The following is a 24,769-nucleotide window of genomic DNA, read 5'->3' as shown; positions in this document are numbered from 1 at the left end:
CTGAGCGCTGGGCCCCGCCAAACTTCCAACATGGCCGAGCCTGGTCGGGCCGTATTTATAACACCCCTTGTGGGCCCTCTTTTTTCCCCGGGGTTCCCCCTCCTGGGCGGGGGCGGCGGGCCCCTGCCTTGCTCCTCCCCGGACCAACCGTGGGCCGGGCGGATGGCTGCCTGGAGTGTGGAGCGGGTCTCCCTTGGGGGGTCCTGGCTCGTACCTGGGGTGGGGGCGGGGGGATGCCCGGAACTCCTGGGTGGTGGTGGAGTGCTCGTCTGGGGCTGTGGGCGTCCTTCTCCGGAGGGGCCCTGCGTTGGGCGCTCCCGGCGCGGCGGGGGGGGCTGCTCTACTGGTTGGGCTGGGGCGGCGCTCTCTTTCCCTCCGCGCCTCCCTGCTCTCTGGCTCTGGGGGCCTTGCGGCCGTTCTGCTGGCCCTGGCCTGGGTGGCGGGCTTGGTCGCCCGGGCGGCGGTTGTTCCCTGCCGGTTCCCGTGTGGCGTTGGGGGGATTTCGGCTGCCGCTGCTGCTGCGGTGGGGGTCTTGGGGTGGGGATGGCTGGGCACTCTCCCTCCTTCTTGTCACGTTCCACCATCCATTTTAGAAGAACATAAACACTCACCTGAGCACAGGTGTTAGCTCACCTTTGCAATAACAGTTTGCATGATTGAATGACTGAAATATTTCACACTAGTTGGTTTTAAGGCATAACTATGCGTGTGAACACTATCTGTTTTGTGTACATGTCGACAGGTGGACATTTTTGCAGCTAGCAGGTGTGTTTATAACATTTGAGTGTGTGTGTGGATAGGCCCCGCCCTTTTTGTACTACATTTGAACCTTACCATAATGATTAACAACCAGTAAACTTGTTGCTTTATGCTGCTTCATGGTCTTACCCCCCTTCCCCTCCTATTATCACCCTCCTACCCCCCCCCCCCCCTCTCTCTAACGTCCCTCTCTCTTCTTCCCCTCATTCCTTTTCCGTCCGGTCCAACACCAAAGATTTTCAAACATGATTGAAATTAATAAAGTTTGGCCTCAATTACAAAAGGATTTATTCAGACATACCTTTGGTTTGTCTGAAGATTAATAACCCCTCTTGTAAAAGTAAAATATGTCCAACACAAGAGGCCCTCAGCTCTCATCTGTCTGCCTAGCTGTTGGACAGGACAAGTTAAAAAAAACAAAAACAAAAAAAAACAGTCATTTTGAAAATGTGCCATTCTGATAATTCATAGTCTTTCTGAATAATAAAACTTTTAACAACATTTCAGTCTATCGGAGCGTAAGTTCCTGCCCAAATGTGTGTTATTTTGTGTTGTGTAGTGAGGTGGAATATTCTTGCCAAAGATGAATCAATTCATCACAGCCAACAGTGAAAGTGCACACTCCCTGTAACTACAGGGTTGCTGTGGTAACCAGGTTAAAAAAAATGTAGAGGAGGGTAATGGGTAGGGGGTTATTTGAATTAAAGTCTTTGGCTTGACTTTGCTCCCTGACATCAAACCCCAAACCTTAATTAAACTTCTAGGAACAGACAGCCTCACACCGTCCTGTTTTTGCGTGCGAACCGCAGCTCAATCGTAACAGGAGGATGCAGTGTGGCAGCGCAGCCTGTGGATGCACGCCACGGCAGAGCGGTGCGCTGGAGCGCATGGAAAAGGGTACGCATGCCACATTGATTTTGAAGCGGCGGAGACTTCGCTGCATTTCAGCTCCCTCTCAGACACCTGAGCATCATCCATTGAACCACCTCCTCCCCATAAATAAAAGGCCGTTCACTGCATTCTCAGATGCTTCTCCACGACCTTTGTACTTATCGCCTGAAACCCAGCTGTGGATCTTCACACTGACATTGATTCCTCTCCTATAATACTGATGGTAAAACAGGTTTGCAGTTCATGATGGTCAGTGGGATAGTGATAACCCTCTCCTCCATGGCATGGGAGTGATCATTAAGACTGTTCTTTCCGCACTTCATGGCACACTGGGTCAAAAGGCCCACAGTTAATGAATGGTCTATTTTCAAACGTATGTCATATATAAGGCACACCAAGCTATAAGCCGCATTATGTGAGACAAGAGTTAGATATTATTTAAGAGGCCTTCACAGTAACTCTGGCACTTGTTGGTGACACGCTACACATTAGAAGCTTTGGCCGGGTTGGCGTATTTACAATACCTGGAAGTTCCAACCTTGTTTGCAACAGGTAAAAAACAAGCAGACGGATACCGCTAAATCAAACTTCACTGTAACTACGCTAACTCCCAACTTTGTTGGTAACACGTTAGAAAAACACAGCCCACCACTGCCACAGGCTAGTTGTGTTTAGAGAACGTAAGATGTAAAAAAAAAAAACGTATTTACAAAACATGTAACATGTAACAACATGGAAGTGCCATCCGTTTGAAATTTGATCACGGAGAAGAAAATAGTAATTGCAGTCTGTGCCCGCCCGGATTTTTTATGACAACAAGTCTTTTATGTATAGATGGATACAGCTAAAGCAAAGGTCACTGTGACTATGACAACTCTCAACCTTGAAATGGTGTATACTTGTATAGCGCTTTCTACATTCCTTGAAGGCCCAAAGCACTTTACAGTCACAAACCCATTTACACACATTCTTGCCCAAGGACACTTCAACACAAGGCGGGAATCAAACCTGCAATTTTCCGATGAGACAAAGTCATTTCTTGTTAGTAAGATGTAAAACAGCACATTCTGACACTGCTACAAGTTAGCCACGTTAGCGTGTTTCCACACAGCCAACTTTGTTTGCGACAAGTAGAAATCAGACTAATACTGCTAAAACAAACGTTAATGTGAGTATGCTAATTCCCATCCTTATTAGTAACACAACAAGTTAGCCGCATTAGCGTGTTCACAAAACTCCCAACATTGATTGCAACACATTGGAAACCAACTCAGTCTCATGCTAAAATGTGTAGTAGCTATGTTTGTCCACATGGACAGACTGATACTGATAAAACAAACATTAATGGAAGTACGCTAACTACGCTAACGCCCATCCTCTATTTGGAACACAGCAAGTTGGCCGCATTAGCGTGTTTACAAAACACCCAATGTTTATTGCAACACGTAAAAAACGTACACCACTAAAAACAAAAGTTAGGGTCAGTCGATTAACTCTCAACCTTGTTTGCAACATGTTAAAAAAAAGACATATACAGCTAAATTTAAACATTACTGGGACAAAGCTAACACCCACCTTTTTAGTTAGACATAAAAAAACACAGTCTGACACAGCCAGATGTTAGATGTGGTAGCGTACTTACAAATAACCCGACGTTGTTTGCAACTTTAAAAAAAACTGACTGATAGCCCATTTGTACAAACAAGCATTACTGTGACTATGCATACTCCCAACTATTTTGGTAACACATAAAAAAAGAAACATTCCGACACCACTACATGTTAGCTGCATTGGCGTATTTACAAAACACCCAACTTTGTTTGCAACATGTAAGAATCAGACTGATGTGGCTAAAAAAAACCATCAATGTGAAAATACAGTGCTGAGCTATGCCTTGAAGTGTATCCAGTCTCATGCTGTCAGAAGCGACAGTATCCAGAGGCAGCAACATGTTCACAAAGCTCTACTCCATTACCTATCTGTCTAAAGAGAAGCAACAATAGCTTTTTTTCCCCCTATGGCTTCTCTATCACTCTCCAACACTCCGTCTTGACTCACTTTCCCTGCATCATTAGCTCTCTGCATTTAGTTTCTCTCTGCAACACAGGAAGGTAATAGAGGGAGTGGGAATTTAGCAGCCGTTTCAACCTCAACAGTTCTATTTTTGCTTTCATTACGCCAGAAACGACTTTGTCTGATCTGCGCAGAGGAAATCTGGAGTTCTCTCATTAACCTTATCACACCTCTGGTGAGAAGTGGATATTTCAGTATTGGCAGCCGCAGTTGTGGGCATCCCAAGTGAAGAAACAGACTTTTTTAATTATTTGTATTCCAACGCTAACCCAAGTGCAAAAGCAAAGTTCAAAAGGATATGGAGGAAGAAAAAAATAGAAGATTTCTCTTACTTACTGTGCCCTTGACATTTGTTCTCGTCTGGGCTTGTTTTGTTATGGATTTCATCAGTCTCAGCTTTCATCAAGGTCGGGGTTTTCTCCTAGCCGGGGGGGGGGGGGGGGGGGGGGGGGGGGTCCAACGGTTTGGAACCAGACTGAGAAAATGTCCTGCAGGCAATTCTACATGCTAATGTCTGATCAACAGCTTAACATTTTTGATTCTTGGGGGCTGGATTTGCTGAAGATTTGCGTGGGCAAAAAAAGGGTGTAATAGCACACGCGGAAACATGTTACACTTTAATTTCTAACTGGTTAGAAATAATGAATTTGGAGTATAATTACAAAGATGGAGAAAGTGTGTGAAACCAGAGTTTGTTTGCATGTGCAGCAAGCCGCCAAGTGGCCAATGAGTGAACTGACCTGGCTCCAGCTGCTTTAGTTCTTAAACTAGCCTTTAGGAAGACGGGTTTGCCGAATACACATTCATACATTGATAATGTCTGATGTCACTTGTTGGATATTACATGGACATTAAATGAAGCTTGAAGACTTGCTCCTCCCACATTGACAACATTAAAAAAAAGAAAATCAACTGGGGAGACAAAATAAAGTTCTGTTGGGTTCCTCCAAAGACACACCCACCTGCCAATCAATGAAGCCAAACACATAAATATGTAAAAGTTTGAGCTCAGAAGCAAAATGACCTATGTAACACCCCTACCCCCAACCCTGTTCTACAAAAGATATGAGTAAGAAATATGGTACACAGAGGTTGCTTGAGAAAACACAGTTTAATTGAAGTGGCTTTGCATTATATAGACTTTTTAGTGCAACTTTTAACAGCACTGGGTAATGTGATTGTCATCTTCCTGCTGTGTCTTCTTTCCGGTACAAGATGTTTACAGCTTTGCAAAGAAAATCTTTATTTTTATTCTATAATCCTGGAGTTATTTTTCTACGAAGGTTTGAACTTTGAGAGCTTAAACAAGAGAGAAAAGTGTGAAAATGTTCGTGTCTGTCTGAGAAAAGTGTGTGAAGCGTGTAATAAGGAGTTTTACAGCTTTGAAGCATCTAACAGTTGACTGATTTCACCTATATATATATTTTGTTTTTGGTTTTTTTTTGGGGGGGGGGGGGTCTTCAATAAGAAATTGCTCCTTCTGTAACCTACCTTCAGTCTTTTGAATGTCAAGCTGCAGCCTTTTCTTCTTCTTGGTTTGTGTCCAGAATGGAAGATGGGGTCTAGGTTGTCCTCATAGGGAACATAACTTCAGTTACGATATGATCTAATTGGCTCTGAATCACATTCCGAATCTAGTTTTAATTTCTTTGTTTTTGCATCACAAACCTTCCATAATCACACTCTTTAATTGTGAGAAGCCCTCCTTTCGTCTCCACTGATCTAGCATGAGTTCCCCTGCTGACAGGACGTCTTCCCGCCGTGTTGGCTTTTATTCCCCTCCAGCTGAGGCCCTTTGTTTCGGGAACAGCAGGGGAGGGACAGTGTGTTGGACCATCGTAACATCTTCAAAGGGGTTGGACAGTTCACAGAAAAGAGGAAAACCTATTATGAGCGTCTCTTTTCTCAGAATCCTCCAGAAGTGAAGGCATTGTTTTAAATTTTCCGTTCAACAAAAGTCCCACACAGACCTTTTCGGGTGAGTATAAAAGACCTCTGCATCCTGACCTGACATATGATCAAAACAAAGCAACCCCGGTACTTGAATTATATCTGTAATTGGACGATAGCTGGAGGATCATGGTCTTTTGTTTTTTTGTCCTAATAGAAAACTCTGGAAAACTCGTTTTTTTTATCTTAAAAGAAAATGAATAAAAGAAATGGACTTTAAATAAACATTTTTCCTTCTGTAGAAAGAAACACGAGGAGAAAACATTTTACACACCCAACTCTTGGAGCCATCCAGCCAGCATGTGCTGTCATCCCGGACAGCCTTATCTCTGCCCTTTGGCAGTTCATTCTGCCTTTGTTGTCTGGAAGCTGATACACGGGGAGAAGAGGACCTTGGGGGATTGGAGTTTAACTTGACCACGTCTCACTTCTGGGATGTGCTGGATTGGAATTTGGTGCAGAAACCCCAGCAGCTGTAATTTCTCCTGAAAAGTGCCTGTAGCCTATATGTCTCATTTGTTGGTCCCATTGACTGTGTCTGAGAACTGGAGCGAGTGAGTTTGACGTCACCCACAGGACATGACTGACTTTCACTTCTAATGGAAATGAAGTCAATTCAGTCGCCACTTTTTCACAATAGCAAAGCTGCAATAGTGGAGCCAGACATCGTCAAAAATCAGGGTTTGCTCCAAATCTGTCTGAGTCAACGTTTCTATAGCAACTACTCTCAACAATCCGGAGTGAGCTTGTAGGGAGGCCACACCCCTATAACTTGAAAGTGGGCTCTGGAGAATCTGTCATAATGTTCAAAACCTTCGATTGCTCAGTTTGTAACTTGAACCACAGGAAAAATATCATTTAAAAAAAGGAAATGGAGAAAGAATGTTTGTTCTGATAAATAGAATGACTGAGTAATAGCTGCTTATTTCTCTATATACAGTACGTTTAGTTCTTGGAGCCATTGGGTACTTCCTGTTAGAAACGCAAGAGGTGGGAGGAGTCTCTCAGTCCAGTTCTGATGTCCAGTCAACAGTTGCAACAGATAGACTGACCAATCAGAAAAGACGTGGCCTCAAAAAAGCAAAAAGGCTCCTTTATAACAAACTTAAACAGATTATCAAAATCTATTTCCAGGTTCCACTTTCAACAACTTCTTACATTTTTCCTACGAATAAAGTAATTACTCAAAATAGAAAACAAAAAACTACAGCCCTGATATGAAGCTTTTACACAGCGCTAAGTTCTTGTGCGGTTCTGTTAGCATTAGCAGTGACGATGCTCCGAGGATTCCTCTCAAATCCCTGAGTGTCAAGTTCAAACGGCCACATAAACAGGCTCCAAACGCTCTGCGAGGAGAAAGCTCCCGTGTCAGCCAGTCTCCTCGCACACAGCCATTATTCATGTCGCTCAATTGCAGACGCTTTTCAACCGTGAGGATCCCTGCGAGGTCTTGTGTGGGTTGACAGGGACAGGTAGGAAGGCTGTTATCGTCACTGTCAGCACTCGGAGCTGCGGCGTCAAAGCTAAACACCTTCAAAATTTCAGACGTGATGCATGAAGAAGACTTTCAGAGTGCACCATCACATCTAGAGTACATGACTGTATTACGAAAAATTAAAAGTGTCTTTGCTTTTTGAGCAAAAAGGCCACAGGAACTCATAAATACGCTGACTTTAGAGCTGCAACAGTGTTTATTAATAATGTTTGTCACCTTAAAAAGCCCTGTTGGATGGCTACCCTCTTAAAAATACGTAAGCAAAACATGAGTTACACAACCAGAGTTTCACAATAACAAAAAAACCCCAGAAAAGTACAGTAAACTAGTTAACAGGGACGTGGACGGGATTTTAGAGGGGTGGGGGCTCAATGTCAGAAAAAGGCAGCAAAAACCCTTTTTTTTGTCCTTTAAACAATATAAAAATTACGTGAAACTTTAAAATTAAGTACTAATAGACCCAGCTATGTGACCTATGAGGATAAAAGTGATACAATTGTTATTTTTTATGTAACCAAATTTATTGTCAACATGAGTTCGTTCACTGTATCACAGACTTGGAAGACATTGAAGCCATAAAACACTGCCGACTATTTATGTTGGCACAATGTGCTGCAGGCATAATTAAATTGAATCAAGTTCAATACAAATGGTAATAATTTAGGTAAGGGATAATGGCCGCCATTAATGATCCAAAATTAATGTACGACGCCTTGAAGAGCATTTTCCCACTTTTACCATGGTCACTTACAAAAGAAATAAACATTTAATCAATTTTTAGTACTTTATTCATGTTATTATATTGAAGTAGACTATTTGATTCGTTGTGCGGTGCATTGTCATGGTCAGCAACGACCTCGACTCTGGTGGCAAAGGAAAACGATATAAATGCTGATCGTCACAAAAGGGTTAAACAAAGCATCAGTTCAGAGAGAAAGTTCACCTCTTACTGCTTGTTTTTGTCCAGATGATGAAGCTAAAGGCTCTTTTAAAGATGCCAGCGCAGTGATATAGAACATTTGAGCCAGGTGACCGGAACTACTTTTTTAGGTGTGCGATTATGACTGTGGATTATCACTTTTTAACACACACCCAACAACCAATACAAAATGAATACTTACCTGGACCATGGTATAACCACAGGTATCCTGTCCCTAATCCCCTAAAGGCTGAAATATTTATAATATTTCATCTTATTATCATATTGTTGCTGTGAGTATTCTGTGGTATAGGTCTGGTCTTAGTCTGCCCTTTGTCTATTATTCCAGGTCATTGTTAATCATCCACAGTTGTTTTCATTTCTGTCAATTGTCCTCAGAGTATAAAAGTGTCTGGTTTTCAGCTCTACATTGTCAGGTCATCTGCTTTTTGTTTCTCCATGGTTTTAGTCCCATTTAAGTTTATATATGAAATGTTAATGTTTGTGCCACCAAGCTCAGTTTCATGCATTTTGGCTCCTGCACCTCCAGTTTCTGACAGCTCCACCCTATGTGACTACTGTTCTATGTTAGGATTCACAGCTAAATTCTCTTTTGCATCTGATCCTCTAAACCAGGGGTTCTCAAAGTGTGGCCCGGGGGCTTACTTTGTCGTACCTTATGGGCTGGATAAAGTCACGTGCTTTATTTGCAAGCAGATAAATACTCTGTTCAAAGTATGCAATATAAATTTTTACTATGTTACAAATCATAAAAACTGTGACAAATTTACCGTCGAGGAGTGCAACAATAAGCTCCATCAACTACAACGAGGCTATGCTGTACATGTATGCTGTAAAATTGGCTACATCCAGTGAAGCTGTGACAGAAGCTAGCTACGTTGCGGCTTTGGAAATGGTCTGGTGTAGCAAGCCCTTAGTGACGGGGAGTTTGTAAAAAGAATGTATGCGGAAAGTAGCTGATATTGTTTGTCCAGAACAAAACAGAAAGTTTGAAGAATTAAATCTGTCAAATGACACAAATACAAAAGGAGTAGCAGATCTGGGCAGCAACCTCCGGGAAATCATCTGGAGGGCCGGGTTCTTTGTACAAATGACACACACAACTTTTTCTGTTTATCCATTTTTTTTTCACCAAAATTGGCCCCCAGTCTAATGTCGAGTTCCTAATTTGGTCCTCCTCTATAAAAACTAAGAGAAGTCCTGCTCTAAACACGGGCTTGTGTTGTGATTGGGAAGATTTTAACACAAGAAGATTGTAAAACTGAATGATACAGAGTTTACACATGGCTATTCTAATCAGAAAATATTACAGTCTCCATGACTTGAAAAAAAGTCAACTTGACATTTACTTTTTTTTATTGGCAGTGTTCAAGGATACACTAAAACATATCAAACAAGGAAACATCGATGCACAGAGGAAAGGCCAGAGGAAACTACAATATACCCGTAAAAAAGACATTTCGCTTCAGACATGTAGGGAGCTCTTGATGAGACAAAAAAATTATTGAGTGTGCTGATTATGAGAAAATCTTGAAAACATGTAGAGCAAACATAATTAAAACAACTTCCAACCAGGTTGAATATGTTGATTGTCCAAAGGCAAGGTTTTCAAGTCTCCCTCCATTCATTCATCTTTTGATCTATTTTAAAGGTGTCCTCAGTGGTCTTTTAATTATGCTGTTTTTAGCCCAAATTAAAAACTGTGTTGTTTTCTAGAACATAGTTTCTGCAGAGTGACAGTAGTTTAATAAAATATAAATTTTAAACTGTGAGCGCAGATTATCTTCCAATCATCCCCCGCTAGCTTACGTCCCCTCACACCCCCCACCTAACAAAAACGGCGAGCAATTTTGGCGCCATCCTCACATATACAGTTTTGAGCCAGATGCCAGCTCAGACGAGGAAAACAAAGACGGACACGGATTTATTTGTCAGTAAGCGGATGCATCAGCATTTTTTTCTGCTTCGGATTCACAACAATTTGAACAAAAAATACTCAGAAATGCAATTTTAACCTTAATTTTCTTTAACCCTTGTGCTATCTTGTGGGGTCAAAATGTGTGAAAAGGTTCAGTGCACTGTCATGTGGGGTTAACGACCTTGAAGGCCCGTTAACGTTGGGAGTGGGGTCATCTTGACCCCACAAGATAGCACAAGGGTTAAGTACGCCTTATAGTGAAGAAAATATTTTGAAAATATCTTGTGGGGTCCAGATGACCCCACTCCCAATGTTGCAGTGTAACTATAGAAGTGACCGAATGCATCAACACATCGATCAATTTTGAGGTCTATACAATCTGACTGATGCAAGGACCGGGTTGGTCGTCTCGCTCTTGGCTAGTCAAACTACCAGGAGTTTGTCCACGCTCAAATATGGAATCCAGGCCCGTCAACACGTCTCGCCGCCAAAGTACAGAGGCACATCTGAGCACACCCGCTCAGGGTCAGCTTTAATTTACTGTGACGGAAAAAGAAGCCCCGTGAGCGACACTCCAACGGAGAGGAGGCTTTGTGGAGAGCTGCGTGAAATTTCAGATGACACAGAGAGGCCAGAGCCACGGACAGCTGAGAAATCCCCCTCAGAGAAAAATCCCCACCGACACCAAATCCTGTCCACCTCTCAGCTTATCTCTGCAGTTGCTTTAATGGAGACTCCATTTAGCTTGCGTTTTTGGAAATTAGAGCTCCTAATTCAGACCATATATGATGGCAAATCATTTTAATAAGTACGTCGCTTTTCAGACGGCAGTTAGACCCAAAAAGGCTAAATCCGTGGAAGTGCGGACGACTACTTTAACCAGAAGTGAACAAAGCTGTCCAGCAGATGTTATTTAAAGACTTTAGACGTTTTTAGTAGAATTTCTCTGGTTGTGTCCAAATTCCCTCACTACTACCTAACACCTAATGGACTACACAGCAAAGCCTGAATCTTAAAAAATAAAAAAAAAGACCCTTGTTTCAAGAAAAAAAAAATATTTATGGCATTTAAAACAACTTTGAAAGTTTTTTAAAAAGCAAGATAATCATAGTTTAAAAAGTAACTAGAATTTTTTTTCCTTGGTAATAACATTTTTTCTTACCTCAAAGGTGGATTTTATTTATTTATTTAGCCTATTTAATAAATGTTTCTCAAATTTTAAAAGTTTGAAACATTATATAGTGCCTGACTGCCTAGTGCCCTGGATTCTGATGCAATTCAGACAGATGCTGACTACTTCTTGCCAAATATAACATCACTGATTTTTACAAAGACTGTTTATGAATCCACTTTGTTCTGATAAGGAATATAAAACACATTTACGGTACATACATTTGTTCAAACAACAGTTTGTTCAAACTTAATGCTTTGTGGTTTATATTCGCCAATGTAGTCAGCATCGATGCTTCTGGTTTTTCACAGACTTCTGGGAAATTTCAAGGGCACTGATTTTGGAATTTTAGATTTGAACACAAGTGTGTTCGCCACTAGTTTTTTACATTTACATTTTATCTTTACCTTTAAAAAAGAAGCTATAAAACCTTCAACTCTTAGAGAAAAACACAGGACATTGCAGATTTTTAAAGAATTAAAGGCAAGCTAAGCATGTTCTAAAGCCCTATGATATCTATTTCATTTCCGACTTGTTTTCAGTTTCTTTATCTTTGAAAATACTATTTTTTTAAGATGTTGAAATAAAGTATGACCTATAGCTTGAAACGTTATTATTTATTTATTTATTTTTAATTTATATCAGGACCTAATCTAAAAAAACAAGTAGTTCTGCATGTTGCACAGCACTAAACTTATCTTGGACTTCAGTTCTGACAAATACGTGGATAACAAAAATATTTGGCTCTTAAATACATTTTAATTATAAAAAAAAAAACAATGAAAAAGTACTATTCTAAAAGTGGTTTCCAAATGAAAGAATAAAGAATGAAGTAGTTTTTCTATGATACTTTTGATCTCTAAGTGGGACAATAAAGTAGCACCAGACGGATTGTTTTTACTAGGGATCTAATTCCAGATTTCTGATTTTATTCATAAATATTTGTAGAGCTAATATTAGCAGACACGTTCTCCCCAAATAATGAGGTGAAAGCCACAAATTTATCATCACAAAAGGTCAAACGTAGTAAAAGGTTTTATTGTTAACCAGCAGTCAGAAAAGACCATCATCATCTCTACTTCCTGTCCAAATGGAAGAACGCCAGAGTTCCAGACCCTTTTACTGAGTGACCATCAAGAGAATCCCGTCAGGCTACATCACCGTGTGGAACGGAGCCTGCAGAAGTGACAGCAGCTACAGTAAGAAGGTCACCGGGTCCCTTTTCTCTCCCGTCAGGAAATTTCCTTTCCCTTATGTCCCCCTCCTCCTCCCCAAAGCCCCCCACCCCAGCATCGCGGGTGATCCCACACGCCTCTCACACAGCCTCCTCCGTCTGCTGCGTCTCCGAGCCAGAAGCAGTTGACTCAAGGACAGTTTCATCCACCGGGCTGTCAGGAAGCTCCGGGTCCCCGCGGCCGCCGACCTCTGACCCCCAACAACTGTCCACACTCGCAAACAGAAAATCTGAACTTTGGATCTGACACCCATGCAGCCTCGCTTCACCATGATCAGTCTGATGAGCTCAAACCCACTGCTGTACCAGGTCAATCCAGTTTCTACCTGTTTAGTTTTGCACTAATGTCACTTTACAGTAGTCAGCTGGATTCTGTGAAGAAGACAAGTTCAGGATTCCTCCAAATTTAAAGAACTGCTATTAATCATGTAGTTATGCAGACACAGAATTTCCATGCAGATCCGGTAGACGGGGTTGATTAGGTTAAGGGCAAAAGGGAAAACTAGGTTGTTTTCCTCTCCATCTGTGTGAATCCTGCTGGAATGCTTAGCAGCATTCTTGGTGCGTGTCCAGTTCTTTGTGTATTGCTTGTTCCCCAGGAGGCATTTTTCTATACAGGAAATAAATGAGTCTGAGACTGCTGGGCTCCTCTTATCTGCTTCATGGTTAAAAAAGAAAATCCCAGGAGGAGGCTGCTGACACTTTCTGTCCCAAAAGTCTTCTTCCAAATTCAAATGCTTGCTTCTGTTGGTTGATTTTTCACTCATTTGTTCTCCATGTTTCTATGACAAATATACAGTATGGTGGAGCTGGTTATTACATGCATTTTGCATTTTGTGGTACAAGCAGCAAATTTCCAGAAAAGCTCATTGGCCTCAAAAAAAAAAATATATATAATTTATACATATAATAGTATTCTGTAGGTACCCCTTTAATTGAAAGACTGCATTTTGTGCATGAACAGTCCATATTGCGGCAAGTAGACATTGAATATTTTTCTAACAATTAAGCGTACGGCTGCCATATTTACAAATTGCTGACATTTTGGATTTTTTTTTGTAGCTAACATGCTTTCTTAGAAGCATTTTTTTCAAGATTTTTTTTTACAATAATATCACCAACGACTCTTCTGCAACTCTGGATGTTATTTCTGAACATCTTATAATGTCATAATAATTATTGGATTCTTACCGCTTTTATTAATAAATGTAGAAAAAAAATATTTGAAAGAAATCAAAATAAAAATTACAAATTAAATACTTTTAGAAGTTTGAATCCTATGGAGCCCCTAAAGGGCCATTAAAAAAAAGAAAACAATTATGGTGGCAAAGTTAAAAAAAAAAGCGAACCTTGAAAAAAACTAACGGGCGCTCACCCGTTAGTTTTTTTTTGTTTTTTCAGTGACCCTTTAGGGGCTCAGTGAGATCCTGTCACTAAAAAAGAGAAGAAAACAGGGACCCACTAATATTAACAAATTACCATTTAACTAAGCGCAAAACCAAATGAGGAAAAGGTTAGTTTAATGAAACTCTGAGGTACTGACAACTTATTTCACTAGTGAAAAACGGTCTACAGTCTAAACACGGCCAATTAAAGCTGAAGAAACTTCTCGAAAGTCATCTATACAGCAGAAATACAAAATTTCAGTTTTTAAGTATTTACTACAGTGTTCTGTCTATAGATTCCATTGATGTCTGTAGTTTCTTTAAATCCTTACACTTGATAGAAGACAAAACCATCAAACTTTTTCATGGGACGTAACAACTGGCTTAAAGACAACATGCCTTGCAGATCTAGTTAAATCATTTAAAAACTTCCTTTTTTAAAGCAATATGACATGGTGCCTCTGTCGGCCTCCTCCCCCTCTCCTCTCCGCTTGGCTGCTGATTCTCAACACCTGCGACCACTTACCTCATCACCTCATCCGCCTTCATAAGGAGCCACAGGATCATCAGTCTTCGCCAGTCCGTTGCCCCTGATGGTGCATAGTTGGTCCTCAAGTCAAGCTATTGTTCGTTTTCGCTACGTCAAGCCTATGACTAAACCTGTCTCTCTCTCTACTCACCCTCAGGAATCCAGTACCACGAGTGGTCGCTCGAATCAGTTCCCAGCCGTTCTCATCAGTCTGTCCTCTCCTGCGGTCCCACCACGAGCCTCTGCCTCATCAAGTGTCTCCACCTTCGTCAACATCGGCCTACGGAGAAATCCACCAGTGACGCCGCTAACTTCTGTCTTTCAGTTCGGAACCGACATCTGGACCTGCTCACGTTCTGCTCTCTGCTCCTCGTATTAAAACTCTTACCCGCCAACGCTCGCCTCCCGCTGTGTTTCTTCTGGGTTCCAGCATCTGGGTTCGAAAAGTGTTCTGTAGCCATGACAGAACGGACTGGCCATAATCCCAACCCAGCTGACCCAGAAGGACTCAGATTAGCCGTTTCCCAACAAGGCATTATGCTGGGACGTCAAGCGGACGCTCTGTCGCAAATGCCGGCTGCCCAGCAGGATCTCTTTCATCGCCTAGATGGTATGACCCAGACCTTACATGAACTAACCAGCCAGTTTTCCCGGGTTTCGCCTGCCACAGTCCATACTCCTGTCGTCCCAGCTCCTTCCGCTTCCGGAGTGCCGTCCGCAACCGAAAACATCCGACTCCAACCGGAACCTTTCTTCGGGGAGGTGGAAGCCTGCGGAGGATTTTTGCTGCAGTGCCAGTTAATATGTCAACAAGCTCCCCGATTCTACCAGTCCGACCACAGTAAGATCACCCTTGTCATTAATTCTCTACGAAGTAAAGCTCTCCAGTGGGCCCAAGCTTTTCTCTCTGCCAATCCCATCTCTCACCTGTCTTACGAGCGATTCCTCGGCGAATTCCGCCTGATATTCGACCAACCTCGTAAACAGGAAGAGGCAACCCGGCGGCTGCTCGCACTCAAACAGCGGAACCGTGCTGTTAGCGATCACGTCATCGATTTCCGCATTCTAGCGGTTGAAGCTGGCTGGCCCGATCTGGCCCTCAAAGGCGTTTTTTACCAGTCCTTGAATGAACAAATTAAAGACCACCTTTGTTCTCAACCGGAAGCACGATCCTTTGAGGAGTTAGTGTCCGCCGCTCTCCGGTCGGACGTTAGGATACGTGAGCGCCAAAAAGAACGAGGTCATCCGGCTCCACGTCCCCCGACTAAGTCCATCCACGCTCCACCGATCGATCCAGGCCTGTATGCTGCTGAGTGTCCTGTCCCCTCCAAGACTATGGAGGAACCCATGCAGATCGGCCACTCAAGGCTGTCAGAAGAGGAACGGCGCAAAAGACGCGAAGCTGGAGCCTGTTTTTACTGCGGGGCTAAAGGCCATCTAGTCTCGGGATGTCCAGTTCGTTTAAACTTCCCAGCCCCTCGCTAGACGACAGGCCGCGAGGGGAGTTATCTGCCACAGATTCTGGTAAAGAATTCATGTATTTACCTGTCAAGTTATGCCTCGATCGCCAAGTTCATGATCTCAGGGCCCTCGTAGATTCTGGGGCGGAACAGAGCTTAATTGACTTTCGTGTAGTTAACCACTTGTCTATCCCCACAGAGCCCCTAGAAAACCCCATTGAAGCCTCGGGCCTCGGGGGACAACACCTGTCCCGTATTACCCATCGCACCAAGCCCATTCTCCTCGTCACGTCAGGTAACCATAGGGAATCAGTTCAGTTTTACATCACCCAGTCCGCCCATACCCCCATAGTGTTAGGGTTCACCTGGCTCAGATTACATAATCCCCAATTTAACTGGGCTCAGGGATCTGTCACTCAGTGGAGTCCTTATTGCCTTGCAAACTGTTTACTGTCCGCTGTTCCCCGTGTTCCCCCATAGATACCGAGAGTCCCGCCTCAGTAGATCTGGTTTCCATTCCGTCTTGTTATCACGACTTAAAAGCAGTTTTCAGCAAATCTAAGGCTAGCGCTCTTCCCCCGCATAGACCATACGATTGCGCCATTACTCTCCTTCCTGGCGCTCCTTTACCTAAGGGGCGGCTGTTCAACCTGTCCGGTCCCGAAAGAAGCGCCATGGAACAGTACATCCAGGAAGCGCTCTCGTTAGGTCACATACGACCCTCTTCCTCCCCTGTGGGGGCTGGTTTTTTCTTCGTGGCTAAGAAAGATAAGACACTCAGGCCTTGCATCGACTACCGCGAACTAAATCAGATCACCGTCAAAGATAAATATTCCTTGCCTTTAATCACGTCTGTTTTTGACTCTCTTCAACAAGCCCGTATCTTCACGAAATTAGACCTCCGCAATGCGTACCATCTGGTTCGTATCAAGGAAGGCGACGAATGGAAGACTGCATTTAAAACCCCCTTAGGGCACTATGAATATTTGGTCATGCCCTTTGGCCTCACCAACGCCCCTGCAGTCTTCCAGCGGTTGGTCAACGACGTTCTCCGTGACTTCCTTAATCGCTTCATTTTCGTCTACCTTGATGACATTCTCATCTATTCCCATGATCAGGCCCAGCATGAACATCACGTACGTCTCGTGCTTGAGAGGCTTTTGGAAAACCAACTCTATGTAAAATTCGAGAAATGCGAATTTCATCTTCCAACCGTTCAGTTTCTCGGCTACGTCATCGAGGCAGGTTGCATCCGACCTGACCCCTCTAAGATAGAGGCCGTCGCCAACTGGGCACCTCCAGACACACGGAAAAAACTTCAGCAGTTCTTAGGCTTCGCCAACTTTTATAGGCGATTTATCAGGAATTACAGCAGCATCGCTTCTCCTCTCACACGCCTTACTTCCACTACTCATCCCTTTGCCTGGTCTACTGAAGCCCAACAAGCCTTCGACAAACTGAAGGACCTTTTCGTATCCGCACCCATCCTCATCCAACCTGACCCATCTCGTCAATTCATTGTCGAGGTGGACGCTTCTGATACCGGTGTGGGTGCCGTCCTCTCCCAAAAAGAGGCCTCAACTGACAAATTAAAACCTTGTGCTTATTTTTCGCGAAAACTATCACCAGCAGAAAGAACCTATGATGTCGGCAACCGGGAACTACTTGCCATCAAGCTGGCATTGGAGGAATGGCGTCACTGGTTGGAGGGAGCAGAACAGCCATTCATCGTGTGGACAGACCACAAGAACCTGGCCTATCTCCGCTCAGCCAAACGACTCAACTCCAGGCAAGCTCGTTGGTGTCTTTTTTTTGACCGCTTCAATTTTGTGATCACCTACAGACCCGGATCCCGAAATATCAAGCCTGACGCCCTGTCCCGAAAATACAGTCCATCAGAACGCGCCCCGGCCACCATCCTTCCTTCCACCTGCGTCATCGGAACCCTCACGTGGGACATCGAGAACAAGGTACTCCAAGCCCTGAGAGACAATGATGACCTCCCTCCTGTCCCCAGGGGTACCTTGTTCGTCCCTGCTGATCTCCGGTCCGAGGTCATCACCTGGGGGCATACTTCCCGCTTGGCTTGCCATGGGGGGGTTCACCGGACTCTGAACCTCATCCGCAAAAGGTTCCATTGGCCTGCCATGGAAAAGGACGTGCGGGAGTATGTCGCTGCCTGCTCCACGTGCGCCCGATCAAAATCCTCATCCTCAGCTCCGGCAGGTCTGCTTCATCCTCTCCCCACTCCCAATCGACCCTGGTCCCATCTTGCCATGGATTTCGTCACCGGTCTCCCCCCGTCACACGGTAACACTACTGTCCTCACTGTTATTGATCGTTTTTCGAAAATGGCTCACTTCATTCCCCTTCCTCAACTCCCCACGGCCACTGAAACTGCTGACCTGATGGTCAAACACGTTTTTCGCCACCATGGCATCCCTATGGACATTGTCTCCGACCGTGGCCCTCAATTCACGTCACAAGTGTGGAAGGCTTTCTGCTCGGCCTTGGGGGCCACGGTCAGTCTCTCGTCTGGTTATCATCCCCAGTCAAATGGCCAAGCGGAGAGAGCGAACCAGGAGCTGGAGGCAGCTCTCCGCTGTCTGGCGGCACAGAATGAAAAGGACTGGTCCACCTTCCTGGTATGGATAGAGTACGCCCATAACACTCATCCTTCATCTGCCACCGGGATCTCTCCTTTTGAGGCCGCCCTAGGGTACTCACCACCTCTGTTTCCATCCCAGGAGTTGGATCTGGCAGTGCCTTCCGTCCAACATCACCTCCAGCGTTGTCAACGCGTCTGGACTCAGACGAAGGCCGCTCTCCTCCGCACCAAGGAGAGCAACTGCCGGATCGCCAACCGTCGCAGGGTGGTGGGACCCGACTATCAACCAGGTCAGAGGGTTTGGCTCTCTACTCGCAATATCCCCATTCAGGCATCTTCCAAGAAACTGGCTCCCCGATTCATCGGTCCTTACGTCATAGACAAACTCATCAACCCTACCTGTGTCCGTCTTCGTTTGCCCAAAGCCCTGAAGGTCCACCCGTCGTTTCACATCTCCCAGATCAAGCCAGTCCAGGACAGTCCTCTGTGCCCGCCGTCCACTTCCCCACCGCCCGCCCGGGTCATCGACGGCGCTCCGGCCTATGACGTCAGCCGGATTTTGGACGTCCGTCGGAGGGGTCGTGGATTCCAGTTCCTGGTCGACTGGGTGGGCTACGGTCCGGAGGAGCGCTCATGGATTCCCCGCTCGTTTATTTTGGACCCCTCTCTCATTGAGGATTTCTACCGTGCCCACCCTGATCGCCGCCCTTGACCGCCTGGAGGCGGTCGTTGAGGGGGGGGTACTGACATGGTGCCTCTGTCGGCCTCCTCCCCCTCTCCTCTCCGCTTGGCTGCTGATTCTCAACACCTGCGACCACTTACCTCATCACCTCATCCGCCTTCATAAGGAGCCACAGGATCATCAGTCTTCGCCAGTCCGTTGCCCCTGATGGTGCATAGTTGGTCCTCAAGTCAAGCTATTGTTCGTTTTCGCTACGTCAAGCCTATGACTAAACCTGTCTCTCTCTCTACTCACCCTCAGGAATCCAGTACCACGAGTGGTCGCTCGAATCAGTTCCCAGCCGTTCTCATCAGTCTGTCCTCTCCTGCGGTCCCACCACGAGCCTCTGCCTCATCAAGTGTCTCCACCTTCGTCAACATCGGCCTACGGAGAAATCCACCAGTGACGCCGCTAACTTCTGTCTTTCAGTTCGGAACCGACATCTGGACCTGCTCACGTTCTGCTCTCTGCTCCTCGTATTAAAACTCTTACCCGCCAACGCTCGCCTCCCGCTGTGTTTCTTCTGGGTTCCAGCATCTGGGTTCGAAAAGTGTTCTGTAGCCATGACACAATATTTCGAATAAAAGAATTTTTTAAACTTTTGCAGAAGTTTTATTTGTCAATGGTGAGTGGTGTTATTTCAGAAAAATTACTTGATTTAGGGAAACGAAGAAGTCATGTTGACTTGCTGTCAAATGCATTTAACAGAAGTAAACATATTGCATATGTAAAAGATAACACCCGAAAAAGTGTACATTATCAAAAATTCACACCGGCCAATCATTTCTGATAATAGTCACCTCATCAGGCATTGTCATCCCTTACATGAGTTTTAAGGATAATGGATCTTAAAAAGTGTAATTCCAGGCCTACTTTTGGGTGATTATGTTTTAGAAATAAGGTGAACTGTTGTAGTCCTTAGTATAGGATGTGTTTGCCTGAAAATGGTATAAATATACCTACTTTATGAATATAGAAGTCTTTGTTGAGACATTCATGCTTAGTTTCAGACATTTCCATTTTCCAGAGCATTACCGTTGACCTAAATATGAGTGTTCACAGCTAATTTTGAGATTTCAGTTTGTCTTGAATGGGCCAGACATCATAATTTGGGACAGAGGTAGAGTGGTTGACCTCTGATCGGGAGGTCACAGGTTTGGTTCCTGCCTTGCCACCTATGTGTTGTGATAGGGTAAGACACAGAACCCCACATTTGTTCCTGGTGGTTACAGGTTGGCGTCAGTGTTCGCCATCAGTGTGTGACTGTGTGTGTGTGCACGTGGGGAATTAGGACTGTGACTGTAAAGCACTTTGGGCCATTTCCCATTTTAAGAAATATACCAAAACTTATTCTACTAGATCCATTGGTAGATTTTTTTTTTCATTCATAAATTAAAATTCAAACAACTTTATTTATCCCCAAGGGGTAATTCCTTTCAAGGTGCGTTTAGTTCTTGTTTACCTTGCCAAATCCCACCAGGGGTCGGCACAGCGAATCAGGTTTCGCTGAGTCATGCAGGTGGTTTGGCAGAGAACTTTACGCCGGATGCCCTTCCTGACACATACCCTGTATTTTATCCGGGTTGGGGACCGGCACAGGAAGACCCAGAGGAAGAAACAACTTCAAAAGGAAGAAACATCCTGTTGCTTTAATGAACTTTTTAGTAATAAAAGCAACATTCATATCTGGAAAAAAGACAGTTTCTAAAAAAGAAAGATGTTTTCAAAGCATGCTGTTTGGCTTTTTGTGTAGTCGTCAAATTCATTCAACAGTTTTCAGAAAGGACTCCATGGTGGGGTAGTGGTCAACACTCTTGACTCACAGTGAGATAGTTTGAATCCCAGGTTTGTCCTTTCTGTGTGGAGTCTGCATGTTCTCCTTGTGCATAGTTAGGTTTTCTTCGATTTCCTCCCACAGTCTAAAAACATGCTTCATTGGTTGGTATTTCTAAATTATCCCTGGGTATGCTTTGCTTGAGCGTGTGGCCCTGCGACAGACTTCTGACCTATTCAGGGTGGATCCCGCAACAGTAGCTGAGAAAGGCAGAAATAAGCCCATGACCCTGAAAGGGATTTTGCAGCGTCTGAAGATGGATGTGGTGTAATGTTAACATCTAAATATGCAGTCTCAGTCAGAGAGAAACTAATCACCTCCAAGGCCAAGAAAAAGTTTGTGAAACATGTTTTTTTTTATGTATTAGCATGGAAATTAGCCCGAGATATTTTTAGTACAAATGACCAAAAGATTAACTTAAAACAGCTTCTATTTATTATTTATTTATTTATTTATTATTACTAATATTTTTTATCTAATTGATGTTCATGTACTAACAGTCTCCTTTTCTCCCTCCGTCCTTTTCCCTGTAACCCTTCTGATCGCCATCTGTTTGTCCATATTGCGTGATCCACCGTTCCTGTTCCTGTGGCTCACCAACAGACGCTACGTTTGGCCTGCTGCTCGGCGTGTTTCTTGTTTGTGGCCTGGCTGTGCTGGGTCTCCTTATCTTCGTCACCTGGAAGCTGTGCTGGCTACCTCGGCAGACGAAGGCTCACCTCCCGGCTCCGTCTCTCAGTCCGGCCTGTGGCCCGCACCACTCCCCGATCCAGCAGTCGCCGGCGCTGCCGCTTCCTCCTCTGTTGTCCGGTCCCCAGCAACCAGTGGTCACCATGGCGACGGAGAAGTTGAAGGACCCCATGGGTTCGATGGGCTTCCTGGAGGCAGCGGTGAAGATAAGCCGCACTTCACCTGACATCCCCACCGACGTGCAGCTCTCCATGAGGGAGCACTTCCTGCGCCGCACGCAGCGCATGCAGAGGCAAACCACCGAGCCGGCCTCCTCCACTCGGTCAGTCATGTACACACACAACCATACCTGATCATCGGAAAGGTTCTTACTCCTGGTGTGAACCCATCCATAATAGGCCGTCTTAGCGTGTTCACACAGATGCACGTTAGACCATAGATTACACATAACCCTTGTGCTATCTTAGATGACCCCACCCTTGCATAGACGTGTTCTCCCTACCATGACAAAGGTGGATAAAGGTGGAAAGATTTCATGTAGTCCATGGACACCAGTGAAGATCACAAATCATTGAAGAAAAAAGGTTCAGATCACTGGGTCTAGATGACCCAACTCCCAATGGTAAAGTGCCTTGGATAGCACAAGAGTTAAGATGGCTGAGTGGGTTGAGCATCCAACTGCTCTTTGGTCAGCTGGGGCTTCAAACCCCTGGCATGACACTCTGCATCCTAAACCCTCAGTCACAACTCCCCTTACAGGTGGATACGAGCTGTCTGCAGGTGAAATATGGGCAAACTTGTACGGCACATATGCAGGTGGCTCACAGAAAATATCAAAGTCGTAGACTTACTTGGTGAATCTGTAGAGATAAAAGGTTTATGCTGTAGGCGACAGGTTGCAGTAAACACTGATGCTATGTTCACTCCGGCCTGTGCAACACACGTCCATGCAGCCACTTCCAATGAAAAGTCTATGTAAACACGCATATATGCACGTTTCAGGCTTTCGCGTTCAAAACTTTGCAAGTTCAAAAGTCAGTTTTTGGGCTCTAAATACCAAACGCGCAGCCATTGAACGGACATTAAAAGTTAAATCCAGTTGAACTTGGGTTTGGTATTGACATACAGGTAGAGTCCCTTCTAATTCACAGAAGAGCCAATGGTTTAAAAGTTGATCACAAAGGGGAAATTAATTATTGCGATTTGTGCTCAGCCAGAATTCCATGACACCCAATCTTTTAAATGTCGCCAATCTTTTAAATGTCGGAATAAAACTGTGAAAGAAAAAGCCTGGAGCAAGATTTACCAGACTGGCACCGCTTTAATATTTCGCACCAAACCTCTTCAAACTGTAGGTACAAATGTTAATATTGGGTAGAGACGGTCCAATTTGAACACTGTATACTAAAAGCGCGTTCAAGGACCTGCGTTTAGCACGTTCTTCACACCACATAGGGGTGATGCTGTTGTACTGTGTCCACACGCCACACTCCAGTTGTTAGTAAAGAGCGAGGACTCGTCTCACGTGCATGAAGTGTTCAAAGCCTGAGGGCAGCATGCCCAGAAAATGACTTTTCAGGGAGCTGCTGTGTTTGGAGAACATTTTGGACAACTTCAAAGAAAGCTTGAATTCACACAACCAATAATTGATGCCAAATGTAATGATTAAACCAGTTTTTTACAAAAACCGTAAAAAATCAGACTTATTCCAAGCAGATCTATTCCCAGCACTCTTTCTTTGGTTTGCAGCATTTCTCTTGTCATCACCTCTTAACACTTATCTGGGTTAGAAAACATAATGCAAGCGTTGACATGGAAATTGAAAGTGATAAAGGCTAAAGAAAGACTTACCAAGAACAAATGTATGAGTTGGTTAGTTAGGGATAGATTAGTAAAACTATTGCTGGATTTCAGCATTTATTGTGAAAAGTGACTTTTTTTTTAAAATTTTCAGTAAGAAAGCGAACAAACAAAAAAATAACAAAAAAATGTTGGTCATGTTGAGAACAGAAATGTTATAAACAGTAAAAATACAAATGCAGATTAAATATAAATGATACAGAAGTTGTTGCCTAATAACTTGTTGTTGATTAACCTAAGTTACTTTCATTTGAATACTTAAGTGTAGGATTTAACTGTTTTTCTTCCAGTAAAGTATTGTGGTATAAAAATAACTGACAGCTGTATTTTCACATAAGGTGTGTTCATGTTTGGGATTTTGTGTTTAAAAGAAATAAAAAAAGTAGCATGGGTCGGCAATTATGAAGCATACAAAAATTATAATAAAAATGTAAAATAGAAATATGAAACGATTTATTTATTTATTTAAATAAAATACAATTCTAGAGAGATTAAATACGTTTTACGTAAGAACTGTATAATGATACAAACAGAAAATGAAAGTGGGCGTGGCTTCCTTCTGAGTGTAGGTTGTTTTTTTGATTAAAAAAATGTATCTATAAACGCACATCCAAAATGTGCGTTGTGTGTAATTTCAAAACGTAAGTCTCTTAAGTTTATTTTTAACCATCTTGTGAAGAAACTGGATCTGCTAGATAGGACTGTATTGATAAAATTATTAGGTTCGTACCCTGTCAGTTTCTTGCACACAGAAATGAATGAATAATGACTCAGAGACAAAACTTAGCTTCAGTGAAGATTTACTCCGCACAAGAGGCACAAATTTGTACGAAGGGTTACAGACAGATGAACAGGGTTACTGCATCAAAGTCCGAACAAAGAAAACAGGAAAATGGGCTTGGTATATAAACCCTGTATTTGCATATTCAATGTGAGAAAATCGCACCCACAGGTTGCTGGTGGAGAGAAGCTCCAAAGTCGCAATGGAGATATCTCTGAGGCATCACACACGCACAGAAAAAGGGAGTATGAGGAGAAACTGTGAGAAAAATAGCTTGACTGTGCTGTCTTCAAATGTAATATAATTTTGAGATGACAATACATGCTTAATGAATTAAGTTTAAACCATTAGTGTGATAAAAAGTAAAAGTTAGTGTAATAAAAGTAAAAGGGAGTTTCTAACTATTCTGTTTCTAATTATTCCTAACAAATCTCAAATGGATTTTTACAACTTAATTTGTTAAATTTGTG

General features: G+C 43.6%; 1 protein-coding gene and 1 long non-coding RNA gene across 2 annotated transcripts in view; both read left to right on the top strand.

The window, feature by feature from the left end:
- The window catches only part of LOC101162448 (synaptotagmin-6), a 107,729-nt gene that overhangs the window by 42,334 nt on the left and 40,626 nt on the right, over positions 1-24,769 (top strand). The window contains exon 5 of the mRNA XM_011477567.3: positions 21,572-21,980. Coding sequence (XP_011475869.3) covers positions 21,572-21,980 — 409 coding nt within the window. The remainder of the gene's footprint in view (positions 1-21,571; positions 21,981-24,769) is intronic.
- LOC105354437 lies at positions 19,251-19,633 on the top strand. The gene is made up of 2 exons (XR_909061.2): positions 19,251-19,305; positions 19,396-19,633. It is a non-coding gene; the product is annotated as an uncharacterized LOC105354437 (long non-coding RNA).

This window comes from Oryzias latipes, chromosome 7 (assembly GCF_002234675.1).
Source record: "Oryzias latipes chromosome 7, ASM223467v1".
NCBI classification, from domain to species: domain Eukaryota; kingdom Metazoa; phylum Chordata; class Actinopteri; order Beloniformes; family Adrianichthyidae; genus Oryzias; species Oryzias latipes.
The sequence above is the reverse complement of the archived record's forward strand: the minus strand, read 5'-3'. Positions and strand labels throughout refer to the sequence as shown.